This window comes from Lathamus discolor, chromosome 17, assembly GCF_037157495.1.
Source record: "Lathamus discolor isolate bLatDis1 chromosome 17, bLatDis1.hap1, whole genome shotgun sequence".
NCBI lineage: Eukaryota > Metazoa > Chordata > Aves > Psittaciformes > Psittacidae > Lathamus > Lathamus discolor.
In genome coordinates, this window is record NC_088900.1 from 5,325,148 (window position 1) to 5,341,649 (window position 16,502).

The 16,502-nt window shown below is 48.8% G+C and overlaps 2 protein-coding genes across 3 annotated transcripts; one reads left to right on the forward strand and one right to left on the reverse strand.

Moving 5' to 3' along the window:
- Positions 1-158: 158 nt before the first annotated feature.
- Positions 159-4,762, reverse strand: HINFP (histone H4 transcription factor). 2 transcript variants are annotated; one of them, XM_065697252.1, is made up of 10 exons: positions 4,378-4,762; positions 3,906-4,132; positions 3,609-3,720; positions 3,217-3,369; positions 2,653-2,730; positions 2,439-2,559; positions 2,189-2,327; positions 1,789-1,913; positions 1,373-1,470; positions 1,127-1,247 (listed from the first exon to the last, which is right to left on the reverse strand). In XM_065697252.1, the coding sequence occupies exons 1-10, from the start codon at positions 4,538-4,540 to the stop codon at positions 1,213-1,215; spliced, it is 1,251 nt and encodes a 416-aa protein (XP_065553324.1). In that variant the 5' UTR covers positions 4,541-4,762; the 3' UTR covers positions 1,127-1,212. The 2 variants fall into 2 exon arrangements, with proteins under 2 accessions (XP_065553323.1, XP_065553324.1); XM_065697251.1 differs by having other exon boundaries at positions 159-1,470.
- On the forward strand, positions 4,539-15,874 carry POU2AF2 (POU class 2 homeobox associating factor 2). Its single transcript, XM_065697432.1, has 5 exons — positions 4,539-4,848; positions 9,841-10,010; positions 13,851-13,893; positions 14,596-14,891; positions 15,473-15,874. The coding sequence occupies exons 1-5, from the start codon at positions 4,539-4,541 to the stop codon at positions 15,872-15,874; spliced, it is 1,221 nt and encodes a 406-aa protein (XP_065553504.1).
- Positions 15,875-16,502: the final 628 nt, after the last annotated feature.

A 16,502-nucleotide genomic window follows, 5' to 3' on the forward strand; every position in this document is an offset into this window, starting at 1 on the left:
GCTGCACCAAGAAGCAGAATAGAGGACATGTGAAGAGATCCTGGCTGCTCTTCAGTGCCCATCTCCTGCACTGCAGACAATATGCAATTGTCTCATCCTCTCACCACAACATGCCATGGCTGGCAGGGATGGGGCCAAAACAGACACCAAACATTGACTGGCTTAGCAGTCTGACTTTTATTTGTCTTACCAGAGAACACTTTGCCCAAACCCCAATGTGGGGGAGAAACCCAGAGAAGGACAAATGCAGTAAAAAAGCTTCCAACTCCCCAGTGCTGCAGCAGCCTGCAAGGGACAGTACCTCCAGCCCTCTCCTCCCAGGGATCAGTGCAGCATAATGGGACCAGTGGTGCAAACACCACTAATAGCACCAGCTGAATGACCTAGGAGAGGGGATGCGCAGGGAAGTACCAGTGAAGGCAAACAGAGAACATGCCACCCCTGGAGAACAAAGTATGGAACAGCTCTGCTATGTGCCACTCATCTCCCCAGGGAAGAAGCTCCAGCCAGTGTCTGCTCAGCACACCATCCTGCCTGGGGAGATCCTAGCTGAGGACCAGGCTCAGCAAGCGCTAACAACTTAGCTGCACAGCAGCAGGGACCACATCACGAAAGAGTGACCAAGAGGGGAAGCACTGTGACAGGCAAAGGCCAAACCTCCTGGAAGGGTGGGAGAAGCTTGCTAGTCCCTAATCCCCACAAGGAGGAGACAGACAGCTCTTTCCAGCTCAGATCACTTGACCACAACTGAGAGACCTGTCCTTCCTCTCTCCCTGTGCTGACCAGAACCAGCAGCCACTGAGGCTGGGGCAGCAGAGGAGGAAATTCACCAGCTGCAGGCAGATGAAGAAAAGCTCAGCCCTGTATCTCAAGCACTTCTCAGCCTGCCTCACCAGCACATCCCTTGGAGGCCCAAGTTTTCCTCATGCAGAGAGGCAGGTAGCGCCTCACACGATCTGGATGCCCAGCTCCTCAGCTGTCTTCTGCAGACGGTCCATGACATTCTCCTCCAGCTCCATAGCCAGCCCACTGGCTGCTGCCACTTGCTCCTCTGAGGAGGTGCTGGCCATGACATAATACACAGTCTCAGTCTCCCCATGCTCGTTGGTCCTGTTCACCACATGGATGATGGGGTTGGCTGGGGTGCCCGGTTCTTTCCCCGATGACGGTGCTGCTCCTGGGAAGACACTGGGCGGTGCTGGCTCAGGGTTGTCAGCACAGTGAGAGGCTGAAGGTAGCTGGGTCACCTGCAGCTCAGGAACACAGTGTTCAACCGGTTGAGCCTCTGCTGAGGCCTCCAGAATGATGCCCTGAAGGTTGCCCTCACCCTCAGACAGCACCACACACTCAGTTGAGCCATCCAGTGCCTCACCCCGCTTCTCTCTGTCTTTCAGTAGCTGCTCTGTCAGCTCCACGCTCTCATAACGCACCAGCTGCAGCCTCATGTAGCCATCCTCATGTTCTTTGTACCTGAGCAGAGATAGGTAGGGGTGATGGAGCCAGTCACACTACAGCCCTTTCCCACAAGACAGGTAGCGGCCTGAAGCTGCAGCCAAGGAAGCAAAGGGGCACTATGAAGTTGCGCACTGGTTGCAATGACCAGTACTTCATATATGATATTGTGCAAGTATGATAAAAACTCTAAAAGTACATGGGTCTTGAGCACATTACAGGTAAATATCAGAGCCCAAGCACTGCCAGGTCTCTACTTCAGCAAGACGCAGGATGTGGTTTCAGCTGTCTCTTGCACTAGAGAGGAGGTAATGAGAAGCTAAGACTGGGTAGTACCTGAAGCGAGGATGTCCCGAGGGCCATTTGAACTGATGTTTCTTCCTGAGGTGGACAGTGAGGTTGTTTCCACGTGTGAAGCACTTGTCACAGACATGGCACTTGTACCGGGGCTCAAAGTCACCCTGAAGGGCAGAGAAAGGGATGTGAATACCCCATGAGCCTGATCAGAGGGCCTGAAAGGACGAATCATGTTCTCTGAGAAGGCTGATAGGACATACTATTGCAATAATAAGAGAGGAGTGCAACCTGACCTCACATTCCTACAGCCCTGGTCAGCGTGAGGCACTTCACATGACTAGTTTTTTAACTCATGCTTCTGTACAGCATGTTGCACTAGCAGTTCTCACCCTCACTGGGAGACAGTACACAGCAGAATAGCCCTCTGCTGTCTTCGTACCTCATGGACTTTCCGGCAGTGCAGTTTGATGGAGCAGGGGGAACGTGCAGTGAAGCTACAAGCCTCAAACTCGCAGTGATAGGCTGGCTCTTTGCTGTGCGTTTCCAGATGTTTCCTCAAGTCAATGAGATTCTTGCAGCTAAAAGGAAATGACAAGGGAACAAAGTCGAACACTGTGAAGCACACACACAGGTACCTCTGGGCGCTTCTCCACCACCAGTGTGGCAAGATGGAAAAGCCTGGTCCTCACCTGTAGTCACAATAGTCACACTTGAATGGCCGCTCCTCACTGTGACGAAAACGAATGTGATTGCGCAGGGAGGAGGGCAGTGGGCAGGTCATGTCACACATTGGGCACTTGTAGTGGTTCACTGTGTGAAAGAGTGGATGGAAAACATTACCACAAAGCAGGGAAGAGCACACACTCTTCATGGCCTCAGCTGGGAGAAGGGGTCTTTACTCACCATGGTTCCTCATATGGTCACGGAGCAGTCTCTCTGTGGCAAACCTCTTGGAGCAGTGAGAACACTGAAACCTCTGCTCTGCAGCATCAGGGGCAGGGAGAAAAAGGAGCGGGTGGTGAGAAAAGAGATCAGAGCAGAGAGAACAGCACAAAGAACAGCAAATGAGAAAAAGAGGCAGCTACAGTGCAACTGGGAATCCTCTCCAGGCAGAGATAGTGGACACTGACTACAAACAAAATCACTTGCAAAGACCAATCTGCTTCCCCTTTGCACAGCTGCCTTGTGCTGCCAGTGCAAGAACTAGGGAGCAACCATCACACACACATGAGCACAGGACAAAGGAACTCAACAAGCAAATACCAGTGCTGCTGCAAGAGCCCATCTGCTGCCTTTGACTTTGCCTGGGTCCTTACAGGAGGAATAGCTCTGCCTGCAGCAGTGTCTGAGCTCCCAGCCATCAGAAAAGCCAGGCTGCTTCAAAGCACACTCATGCCCTTTGCTTACAGAGAGCAGGCATCTCTAGGAAGCCAGAGGACTGCTTACAACCCACCCACAGGAGCTTACGGTCCACTGCAGTCTGACGGCGGATGTGGTCAAAGAACTTGGTGTTGTTGGCAAACATCCCCCCACAGGTAGGGCAGGCCACCACCTTCTCCTGCGTGTGGCTGCGCAAGTGCTCCCGCAGTTTGCAGCGCCCCTTGAAGGTGCAGTCACAGTCTGAACAGAAACAACAGAATGCCATTAAAATCCTCCACACACGAGCCACGATCTGCAACCTGACTGAATGGCAGGCTTCTTGCTTCTGTTTTGGTTCGCAAAGATCAACTCCAAAAAGCCCCCAGAGAAGAGTCACTGCAGGAGAAGATCACTAACGTGATCCCTAATGTTCCTGTACAACATTTGCAATTCGGCCCTGTGCAAAGCTCTCTAGAGAGGCCTTGTGTGCACCCACTAACCTTTCCAGCCACAGAGGACCACATGGTTCTCCTTCCCTCTTGCCTTGTACTCTGAACAGAAGCTGTGATCCTCCACGTGCCGATAAAACCACTCAGGATTATCAAATGATCTCTGTTGGGGAGCAGGGACAAACAAAACAGGGTGAAGAGATCAGCCTGAGCACAACAGGTTCTTTCACACAGGTACAAACACAGCAGGCATGCAGGTGAACTGCAGCACAAAAGCGGCTCTCCTTCCCTTGGCTGCCACACCAAAGATGAAATGTACGAAAGCGAAACTGGGGTCTCTGTTCTCACCTCACAGTACTCCCACAGGCACAGGAAGTTTTCCTGGATCTCAGGGATGATATTGCGGCTCTGGAAATCCAGCTGGCAGTGGCTCACATCTGACTGGCTCTGCAGGGCCCGCAGCCCCCACTGCTTCAGCTTGGTGTGGTAGCAGTGGAAATAGACGTGGCGAGTGAGGTCAGCGGAGCTCTCCAGGGAACAGAAACCGCATTCCTGCCACAAACACGTGTATTCCTCTGCAACAGGCAGATATTAATGAGATACATTTACACCCTGAGAAAACAGGAAATACTCATGCTCTAACAGCCTGGTGGAAACTTTCCAAGTAAAGGTCAGGTTGGAGCACACAGAGAACACCACAGCTTTTTTTCATGCAGTCCAGCAGCAGCAGCGCTGCTCTCCTCGGGAGGAAGGGGATCCTCGCACAACGCAATAGCTCATACAAGTGGGAGAGCAGCGATCGAGGCTGCCAGCGCCTTACCGAGAGGGTCCATCTCGTCCCGGCGCTCCTTGGCAAGGTGCTGCTGCAGGTGCTGGGCCACATGCTCACAAAACTCCTCCATCTGCGAGGCCACGTACGAGCAGAGCTCCCATTCGCACTGCAGCACCAAGGCGCCCTTGCCGCCGGCCTTGGCGGGCGCCATGGCCGGGGATGCAGGGCAGCGCGGAGACGCCGAGGGCTCACCGCACCGCCGCGGCCACGAGCTGCTCCGGCGCTACCCGGGAGGCCTCGGCGGCCCCGCACCGCCCGGAACCCCAGGGCCCAGCGGCACCGAAGCGGCGGCCAAAGCCGGGGGAGCCCCGGGCAGAGCGGAGCACGGGAGACGCCTCACGCACCGCCGGGCCCTGCCCCGCCGGGGGGCGCCGGAACCCAACGGACTGCACCGCCCCTCCAATAGCAGCTGCCCCTCCGAGTCGCAAACCAATCACCGCGCAGGAGCTGGAGGCGCGCGTACAGCGCCCGAGAGGGCCCGCTGGAAAGCGGAGCTGGCTCACAAAGGTTCCGGCACCTTTTGGGGCTGACCTGCGAATGAAGTCCTTTTGGGACTAAAGCGCGTTTAGTTTTGGGGACCACTTATGGTATGATAACATTTGGGTTAGCTACTGCCACATCGGTTAATTTCTTGTTGCTTCAGAATGCTTCCTTGTCTAAACAACAGTGTCCTCACAGTGCAAAGATTGCGGTCAAAAGCCACATGACTGAGCATCCCACCCAAGCACCGACCACCAAACGCATCAGGACTGCAGCTCCTGCTGTGAGCTAATGCAACATATTCTTTTTACTCAGTAATTGAAATGACGGTTTGAATTAAACAAATATACATTGACCATTGCAATCGCTGTTTCACGTTTTTGTAACACCAAATGAAGACACAAAACTCAAAGTTTGCTTTGGCACAGGTAAATGCCACGCTAAACCCAACTGAAATTGTATAAAACGTGCCACAAAGTGTGCCTTTCTAATACACAATGGCTTCTGTAACTCCTGTCATACACAACAACTCTCCCCTCTGATGTGAATGGGAAGTACGTGCCCAAATTGACTCAGTTAGAATCCAGATCTGTTTGTCGGGGGTTTAGTAGCATTATTATTTTATCTCCATTTATTTGTTTTCTGCAGGATCTGTTGCTTTCAATGTAATTATTTTGTAACCGGTAAAGAAAACACCTGGCCAGGTTAGACAGAGCAAAGCCATGAGCTTGAATGGGGCTGGGATTTAACCTGTATATCCTAACCAAAGTATATAAATATCCAGCGCAGAAGACAAAACTATCTGGGAAGCCTGCCATGAAGCAGGTGGCAAACTAAGCCTCCTGCTGATAAAGCACAGACAGCCCTCTTCTGTTGGACTTCACATCTGCCCACACATCCCCAACCTGCCTGGGGCTTCCTGCCCATTCTATTACCTGTCAGCCAGACCCAAGACACCTGTGGGTATCAGGACGGGGTGGCTAAGAATGGATGGACCAGAATAAGACTTGTCTTATGTAAGGACATATATACATGGTAAAAGAGTCAGTACACAGTAGCTTGATCGTGTGATGTCCTCTTGGTCCTGAGCTCCATGTCTGAGCAGGCAAAATACCCGAGTGTTTCTGCAAGTTAAGAATACTGGGAATTATTCAGGATGTTATTTCACCTCTGCCTTCTCCACTTGCATCAATGGCCTGAGTAGATGCAGCCTTTGGCAGCTGCTGCTCTTTGCATTTGAAGTTCATATGGCAGGCCAAATCAATCTCTAGGCCAGCACTGGGCAAAGTACACGGAATAACAAAGAGGAACAGATCTTACCTAATAGTCCCGCAAGCTGGCAGCAGACCCTACGAAAGGAGAAATATTTAATTATGAAGAACAGATTTGCGCCAGTCTTGTCCTGCTCATGTAAAATGAGCACAGCAATTCTGTGCTCGCTCTGCTTGTACACAAAACGCTCTAGAGATCATCTGCCTCACCAAAACCCTATCCTCAGCGTATTGACAGGTCGTGCTAACCGTGTTGCAGGGAAAATGGCTTTCTTACAGCAAATGTGGATGTTTCGGAACTAGGATATAAGCTACTAGGCTTAAATAATAAGAATTTCAGGCTTAACTCTGATTGTTGTTTTGCAGAAACAGTCTTGCTACCATTTGGAGGCTGGGAACAAAGGAATGGTTATAGCAGGCCTGGCCAAAAGTCCCTCTAATCTGGGTCTACCAGCATCGTAAAAACAGGTCATTTCCTGGCTGCTGTTTCCCTCCCTGGCATCTCAGTGGAGACTAATCTCAGACTTTCAGAAAGAGGACCCCTTGCTTGATAACTGAGAGCCAAACCCTGGCTTCCCCCACTAGGAGCATGTCGATTTGCTAAAGGATGCTCCAGCTGGTCCCATGAGCACGCATCCCTGGCTGAGTGTTACTCCTCTCCCCACAGGTGCTGCCAATGATATGCAAAGTTTACTGGGTTCACAGTGTTCAAAGACCCAGTTTTAATTGTGTGATGCACAAGAGACAGTACTACTCTCAGAGTAAGCCCCTCTGTTTTCATCTTGAACAGCACATGGGTATCTCACACTTACATATGACAAGATGCTCTTGTTCCAGGCCTTGCTTTTCAAGCCAGGCTCCTCACCTGTAAGGGCATGGCCCATCGCTACTAAACATGCCAGCCTTTCACTTTAACCTAGGATTTTTCTGTTGGTAAACTTCAGTTTTCATCCATGAAATGTCCACTCAGACAGGAAAGGGACTCTTTGGGAATGATACGCACTGACCATGCAAATTGGAGTGAAACACACATCAAGAGATTTGCATTTAAGCAAATCCCAAACAAGGTATCATGGAGACATCACTAAATTGTCAAAAACATATTTCCATCAGGCTCAGCTGAATCTTTACCAGTGGAGTATGGGCACAGACTTCACTCTGTGCTGGGAGGTGCATGACAGACAGCCCTTCTACGAACTCCTGCAGAATCCGAGACCTGGGACTTGTCAGCAGTGACAATGGAAACAGGTGAGTTTCAGCACCTTTTCACAGGCGTAAATAGAAGTCTCCATGGAAATATCAGGCAAAGAACATACCGTGTTGTCCTTAGGCTCATATTAAAACAAAATCAGAAAGGATTTTATAGAATTGATTTGTGGCATCGTTAATGTCACAATAATTTAAGAGCATCTATTAGCATGTTCTGCCTTCACTAGGCTGAATTTATATTCCTTCACAATGCAGTATTTTCCCAAAATGATGTTAGATCAAAATGATATGATTCAATTTGCCTGAAAATTATATAAACTCAGGCCAAAATGAGAATTCTCTTCCTCAGTGCTGGCAACAGCAGTTATCTGGAGTTTCAATAGCTCAGCATCAGATCCTGATAAATAACTCACTGAAAGCAATAGGTTTAGTTCTGTGGGGCTGGACTGCTAAGTTAAAAACAGGGCTAGAGGGCAGAGCCATTACTTTTATTACTTCTGAATATGAGCAGAGGAATAACTGTGAGCATATGAGTGAAGTAACTTCAATAGCACCCATGTGTCAAAGTAAGGATGTGTGGAAGTGTTTTTCTAATGTCTTTAGACCATAGTAAATACATTAGGAAAACAGGACTGCAGAAGCACAGAGCACCAGATGCTTTCCAGAACAGGTCACAAAGAAGCAAGGTCAGATAATACAGAGAAGTTGTGGGATTTGGCAGTATCAGACTGCAGAATAAATGAACAAAAGCTGCTCACAGCTTTTCTAATGATGCCATTTTAGAAATATTCCCATTCTGAAAATTCAGTATAAGGCTGTCCCCTTGGCTTCAGTGCTCCTCCAGAAGTTCTGTGCTAAATCAAGGCCTGAATCTTCAACTGGATGCAGCTAGCAAAGGCTGCACAATTTATCGCAGGTGTGAAACCATGATGGAGCTCAATGGACTCTGCTATACAGTTGAGACTTTTCCATCATATATCAATGCTGTTATCTCTAAATGAACTCTTACGCAAAGCTGCAAAGTTTCTGCTGTGGAAAGCATAGCTGTTTGTGCCAGTTATGCCTGCTCTTCCACAGCTTTTTTGCTCCAGCTATATGTGCACACCAGGCAATCATGCTTCCCACTGCTCTCAGCAAGACAGCCCTGGAAAGGGACTACAGGAGGGAGATTTCTGCCATGGGCTGTCAAAAAAAGCCAGATTCAGCATAGAGATTCCTCTCAGCTGCAAGAATTGATATCCATTCCAGCCATGTCCTGGTCTGTCCACAGATGCTCACTGGTTCATATTCAGACTCAGCGTTCACCTCTATTTTGATCATAAGCCTTTTGGGGTACTGTCCTTGCAACGTATTTACCTTCTGCCTAGTCTTGGCAGAAGTCTCTGCTCTTCCCTTTCTAACCTCTCAATGTCCGTGGGCACCTGGGGACACAATGCCACATGAATGAAAGCGATAAATGGAGCCAAATGACACATCCTGAAAAGCAGAAGGGCAAAACGATAAATCACAGTTTTAAAGATCAAACACGTCAGCTGTGGAACGTCTGCTTGTGTTCCCTTTACAGAACACGGCTGTGTGTTTTCCAAGGGATTAGCTTCAGATTAAGCTCTTCTCTGGAAGATCTCAATAAAAGCCCATATGGACACTCCTCCCTGGCTCCACAGGTGTGAGATCTCTGTTTAGGCATAGCCTGCTAGCCAAGATAAAAGAGCTGTTCCTAGCATTGTACCTTGCACTTCTCTGCCCTCACTTGTGCCAAAACACCTGTACACAAGGCAGATCTTGCAAAGCTTTGTCCGGGCAGGAAGAGGACAAATGCCTCATACCCAAAGTCACACAGACCCTATGGACTGGTTGTGCTGTAATCCAGTCAGGTGAAGAAAATGGATCCTGGCCTGCCATCACACGGGTGACACGGTCAAGACACTGTACCCCTCTTTGTGCCTTCCTTGATAACCTTGGTAAAACAATAGAGTCCCAAAGTACCTGTCTGTATTCACTGTGGATAAAAATCACGCTGAGCAGACAGTTCCTTTCTCTTTGCAGAGACCTCCACTGTGATTCACATCACTGTTCAGAGGAGCCATTCCAACTCCCTGGGGTATTTCCACCTTTGCTGTGCTGAGATCAAAGCTCACAGAGCGATGTGCTGAAAGCCAGCAGCTCCAGAAGGGCAGGGCAGGGCTAAACCAACACCACCTCTGCTGAAAGCAGTAGGGCTGTGCAGTTAAAGCAAATTTTACTGCCCCAAAGGGGAAACACAGGATCCTCCAGAGCTCTTTTTTGGAAAGAGAAAAACCAAACCCCCTCAGCCACAGAGGGATGTGCATGGAAACCACATGGCACCCAGTGCTGAAATACAAGGTAGGGCAAATGAGCAGGCCTTGGTGTTTGGCTCCTAAGGGATGATTTTATATTAATAATAGCAGTCTTATGTGCTTCCTTCCTAACTTGTCATACAGAGGCAATGAATTTGCTTCTTCCGTAACAGCCTCCTCCAGCTGTCCTATGCTTTCAATAAACTCCTCTAATGCCCATTTCATTTCCTCAGTCCCTACAGATTTTGGCAAACGGGTGTACCAAGGAGTGCGGGTGAAACACACAGTCAAGGACCTTCTTGCTGAGAAACGATCCAGGCAGAGCAGTGGCTCCCACTTCAGTGTAAGTCACTTTGCACTCCACCACCACACAGCCCCTTTTTCGAACCAGAAAAGTCATGTCATGCAATCCTCTGGTTTACAGAGCATTTATGCTGAGTTCAGGGCACTGCCAGCTTTGACGTGGAATAACAAAAACCATTTGCAGCACTCGTGTTTGCCCCAAAAGATCACAGATGTCTCCTTGACTTTTTGCATTAGTGAACCTTTGAGGGACTGAAGTCCTTTGGGTGTTTTTCCCAAGCAGATCAGTAATGCTGAATTTCTCATTCCTTCCACATCCTGCATATGACACCCTTCCAAGTCAACTTCCTTTTTCACTAGCTACACTCAACTCAGTGCCACAAAAATAGATGTTCTTCCCAGAATGCTGTGCTGCTTCCAGCTCCTCTCTGGCATACTAGAGTGCCAGGAGAGATGCAGTGATTTTATGGTCTGGAAAGAGGCCAAGCATCAGTTTGTTAGAGATGATTTCTTCTTAAAGTGGTTCTATAGCAACAGGAAACCTAAATTATAGTGCACTACATTGTTTTTTCTCAGTCACTAGCCAGAGAAGCAGTGCTGTGCACAGCAGACACAATATTGCACATGCCAGCATATGGCATCCGGTAGCACAGTAAGCCATTCCCCGCGTACTCTTGAGACTCACCTTTACCAAGCAGCAGCACCTCACTTCCAGGCTGACTGGGAGCAATGGGGCCTTCTGACAGATGAGGAGATGCAGTCAAGCTGCTGAAACTGTCCTGGAAGGAAAGGACAGGAGCAAAGACACAAATTACTGGCAGCAGAACCCACGGTGCTGATGCTCTTTCCCCCCCCCACCCACTTGCCTCAGGCTTTTTGCTTCCAGCAAAAACCGAAGAGACCTCAAAGGGACTTCCAAGTATTTTTTTCACATATTAACTCTGTGCAAAACAGGCAGAAAAACAGCACGGGCATTACCAAACAGAGCAAGATCTAGCCATAGATATCTTCACAGTCTTCAGCTAACTGCAGAAATGCAGAAGACTGCCCTGAGCCATGGACAGTCACTGGGAAACACATGCTCCCACCAGGAGGCATTTGGGAAGGCTGCTCTGGGAAGCAGCAGGAAGCAACTGTTGTGTTTGTGCTCACTGAGACAACAGATCCTGGTTGATGACTATCATGCTTTACCTGCTCTCTTTCTAGAGAAAGCAGCTTCAACAGCTGCAATAAAAAGCCCTAGGAACTGTAAACCACTTGCTGCTTGCTTTATTACACTTTGCTTTGTATTCCAAAGCTTAGCAGTTGTGTGTCTATCTAATGCAATATCAGCTCTGTTACTAATTCTCTATAAGGCACAAACAATTATTGTGCAGGGCAAACGTCTGTATTTGCTTGAATGTATCATGAAAAGAACAGCTGTAAGTGCAGCTCTGTTTATCTGACATAATGTAATCCAGAATCAAACAGCAGATAACTGAACACCCCTTTGTGTATTTATGATGCAGTGTAATTTAGCTGCATCTTTTGCTTGAACATGATCTTTGCTTCAAAATTGGTAAGCCGCTGTTGTGCAAGGGGAGGTCTATAGAGGAGATTCATGATGCTAAGGAAGGGTCATTGCTCATTGGAGGTGAGCCATTGGGCTGTTTACTGAAGCAGCAGAACAGCAACAATTTCATGACAACTAGTCCCTGCATACATCAAATGACAGGAAACCAGTGTGCATTGTGATGAAACCCACACAGTTTGGGCTTCTGAGTTCCCATCAAGTGCTGGGCAGAAGGCCCTGGGCTTTAGTGAAGATCTGACTTGTTTCCCACTGTAGCATTTACCCTCTGCAGGATTACAGTCTTTTCTCAGGTGAGGAAGCTGCTAGGTACACAGATGTAGCGCTATGCCCAGCAGGACTCAGAGGCCAGGGATGGATCATTCTGCATATTTGCCATCAGCAAACCAGTAAGTGCTCTGCTTAGGCTAAACTTTGCTTTTATTGTTAATGTTTATTACTCCAGCTGCTGTACTACAGATTGGGTCTGGAGATAAGATACACTGAAGCCAAAGTACAGTCAAAGGGCACCATAGATCCCCACTGCAGGACCAGGTCATTATTTTGACCTACAACTTTACATTCAGTCCCCCAAGGCAGCCTTGTAGCAGAACAAGGCTCCCAGGTTACCAAGACAGTGAAGCAACACAGCTCTCTGGAGTACCCCTAACCGGTATATCTGCCCGCCCGCTCTTGGGTGAGGCAGGCTGAGACCAAGCTTATCAGCAGCTGAATATACTGTGGGCACAAGTGATGTTAAACAGACACAGTGATGTGGTGCAGAAGATCCAGCTACCCCAGTCCCACACCACTGAAGGGAAGTAATGCAGGGAGGAAATGAACTAATGTGCTTCAATTAAGCTGAGCCATTCATCACTTGGTAAAGAGCCAGGAGGCAAGTAAAATGTAGGTCTCTGCAAGTATGTGGGTGCCTGCTGTGATGAAGGCCAAAGATGGGCTGCTGCAGTGGCTCTTGAAATTGAATTAAGGCAAGTAAAAACCTCGCAGCTAATGTCAGCTCTGTGGCTATTCACCACAGGCATGTGCAAGAGGACTTGCTGCCTGTGACATACACAGTCAGATGGTTTCAGTAGCTGTTGAACACACAGGATCAAAGCTGAACTTAGATACACTGGTAACTTGGAATGCTTCATACTAGAGACTGGGACTGAAGTGACATGGATGCTGAGAGAGGGGTGTCTGCCAAGACCAGATTTGCATGTGGAAGCTTTAGCTTTGCAGGGCAGCGTGCATATCCAGCTATGATCCTCACTGAGGTCTGTGGCCAAAAATGTCCCAGCTGGGGGCAGGTGCAAGTCCTGACCCTGCAGGTGAACACGTTCATCTGACCACAAGCCAAAGGGCTCCTTCCTGATGCCTCGTACCACTCCTGCAGCCTGCGTGACGTGTGTGGGCTCAGAGCTCATTTTCATGATGGAGCAGGGAGCAGCTGCAAACCTTCCTCAGCAGTAAAAGGAAGTCCTGGTGCTGGCAAATTTAATTCAAATCTAAACCTCTAAATTTGGTTGCTTGCTATGGCAGGAGCCTCCTGTTTGCACTATGCAAACTGAAAATAGCATGTCACCATTACTGGCCACTACAACAGCACAGTTGAAGTAAATGCAGCCGTGGGCATGGTATTTCTGCTCTACGGGCTTGGAAGTCAGGAGATAGACCTCAGTCAAACTCTGTGTGTGAGCTCTCATCCAGAGGAGCAGATGTCTTTGCTTGAGTACTTGTAAGGAATTAGCCACTATGAGCACCAGGGTCACTCAAGGCTAATTCTTCCTTAGGGACCAAGAGATTATTTTTATCAATACTTCTGTAGCACCCAAATAGGAACTAAAAGCAACTGCCTCCAAACATAGCCTGCCTGTTCTGCTAGGAGGGGCCAGCTAATGCAGCTCTGCAGCAGGTAGATGGAGCACAAGAGAGCTGGGCCAGAACACGAGCAGTGCAGAATCTGCCTGTTTTGACCAGCCAAGGGCTTAGGGACCTGCTTATTGAGACCTGTTCCAAACCAACACCAAAACAGAAGGCTCAGCATTATGCCTGCATTAAGGGACCCTGCAGCCCATGAGAAAGCAGCCAGTTATCTTGATATTTCTACTGTTATCAGCTCTACACAATTCTTCAAAATCTCTTCTTAGCCTACATCTGCTAATACCTCAGCGGCCAGAGGCTTGAAATCTCAGAGTTAAGCTCTTCATGCTGATAGCACCAAGACTCAAATAGTGCATGTGAATGATGCCAACACCTTCCCAAACTACATGCTTAGAGAGCTGCCTTGCTTTGAAAAAGCCCTTTTTAACATATCTTTATCTTTTGCAGGGCAGCATCAGCACACCACAGTCATCATTTGTCCAAATGCCAGGTGAGGTTTTCCTCCACTGATAAATGACTTCCATATTGGTTGGACAGTTGATGTTGTTCCCGTTTCTTCTCCAAAGGACATAAAGTGAGCAAAGGAGCAGTGGAGTAGGGCTACCTCTCAGAGAGAGCCCAGGAGGAAAGTAATTGAAAAAGTCAAAACAGGAACAGCAATAATAAAAGAAAAGCCTCTGTAATCTTGTATGACATTCCCAGAGGTGAAAAAGGTAATTAAAGAAGTTCACATCTCTTTTGGTAGAGGTGCCACACAGAAGCCCTTCTTTTCCCTCTGTGTCGTCTAGTTTTCCCTGAAGCTGCAGAGAAAAAGTAAGAAACCAGGAGCTTACCTGTTTAGTCTGTTAAACTCTTGGGCAGGGAAGGGGTGTAAGGCTGTAACACTATCCTCCTCCCCAAGAAACGTAGCAGAGCAAGAAAGAAGCGAACTCTGGCCTCATACTTGAAGCTTTCCCAAAACACACTTGGTTTGCTGCAGATGGGGACCATCAGCTGGATCAGGGCAGTCTGAGGTGCTAAAAGCCCTTGGGCTGACACACCTGCTTGAAGACGGGAGCGACTCCTGCCCTGGGTGATGCTAGAGTGAAAAGGGCTCTACTTCACGTCTGCAGTGGTGGCCATAGCTCTGTGACTGTCTTGGTGCTGCTGTTATGGTTTCCCTTGAGCCAATTTTTTCTCCTTGCCATTGCAGGCTCACCTACCATGGCTGGTTACTATGGTGTCAGGAGATCCTTCACCACAGAGTTGGATTTCCACAACACAAAGCAGTTTGTCAGTGATGTCTACTCATCCCCTCTAGGGTCCAAGCCCTTCTCAAGCGATTCGTCTGCCACTCAGGGATTCCCAGCACTTCTGGACCCGTATCTCACAGACCAGTATGGGGATTACCGTGCTACTTCCCTTGCAGCTGGTACCAGCTCCTTCTTCAGCCCTTCTGTGCCCCCTCTCCTGCCATCTTTCCCTAATGACACAACACACTTCCTACTAGTGAGTGAGTCTGTGGTTCTCAGTCATGCAATGAAAGTTTACCTAATTTAAAGCTGGGGTTAAGTCACAGGGACTTATGTGGGATGGATGTGGCTGCTACAGGAGGTAGCTACAGCACAGCACAGAAGGCTCGGGGCTGAGGGGCAACATTTGTTCTCTTTGACCATGTCTTTCATGTCATTATCCCCTCCTCCTGTTGGAGACCAGCTCCTAAATTAACAACCTCCCCTGCTCCCCAAACCAGCTACTGCATTAAGCTCCTTAAGTTTCTAGAAACACCCTTAGTCAGCTCCAGGCTGTTGCCTATCCCATCAATGCCACTTCTCCATTCACTCTGGGCCCTGCAGGGTCAGGGTTGGTCAGTCCCACTGGGAGCCTATTCCAGGCCTTGCCCACTATTGACAGCATGGATGTTTCCTTTCAAAAGCTTTAATACCAAACACTGCTCCAGAGCAACAGAACTGATGTGAATGTTCCCAGCTAGGCACTGAGGATAGCTTGGCTTGGTGAAGCCAAGCTAGATATGCCAAGCTTTTATTCTTAAGGGTTCTTTCTTGCTTTCTCTCCCTGATTCCATGCAGAGAGAGCCCTGGGAGCAGACCTCACCCGACAGTCTCAGCCAGCTGGAGGGTGCATGCTCAGACCCTCTGCAGGCACTGCCTGCCAGTGCCACCTGCCTCTCCTCACATGAATCGGGAAGCCTTTCCCCATACCGAAGCTCAGGTTGGACCGCAGCCATCCCCGGAGCCCAGCCCTACCCTTTGCACCCTCTTGAAGATGCCCACTACTCCCCCAGCTATGCTGCCACCTCACCCTACACCTTCTCACCATTCATGACTGTGGCAAATGAGCTTCCCTCCAGGATGAGCCACCTCTCAACAGAGCAGCCCTCAGAGACATCACCTCTGCATGATAACTCTGCTTGGGCGAAAGATGATGGAAGTCCCATCTGGGGGACTTATGAAGGCCGGAGAGCTTATTGATGAGAGTTAAGAGCTGGAGGAAAAGAAGAATGGACCATTACTGAAGCAAATTAATTACTTGTGTGCTTTCTCCTAAAGATGGTCCTTTAAACAGAGGATGCTGACACCGTACAATGCTTTATACTCTGTTTAGAAGTACAACCACTTGGATGTACCACATTTCGCTTATAGTGGTGCCTTCTAGTGCCTTATGAAAGTCATTGCTCACAGTCCCACTGTGCTACAAGTAAAATTCACAGCCTGAAAAATATCTGCACAAACAGGGATCTCTGGTACTTCTTTTCAGGTGCTGGGAAAACAGGCTGCTCTGAACCTTACACACCTTAGAGAGCATTACCAGAAAACATTTAGGAAGAACAAGGCTGGGGCTGGGGCAGGGCCTCCTTAATAGCACCCAGTCTGTGTAATGGTATCTTGTTACCTAGCAGCATAAATGCTAGTTCCTAACTCCAGCATGCTATGAACAATGACATTATCTTGAGCAACAGTTATGCCCAGAGTAGCAAATGCATGACACATTAGAGCCTATAGCACAGGAGGCTACAACCAAATAAAGCTCACCATCCTACACCAGGGCCTGGCAGACTGTGGGGACACCATCCTGCCTGATGCCCTGTGCAGCAGGAAG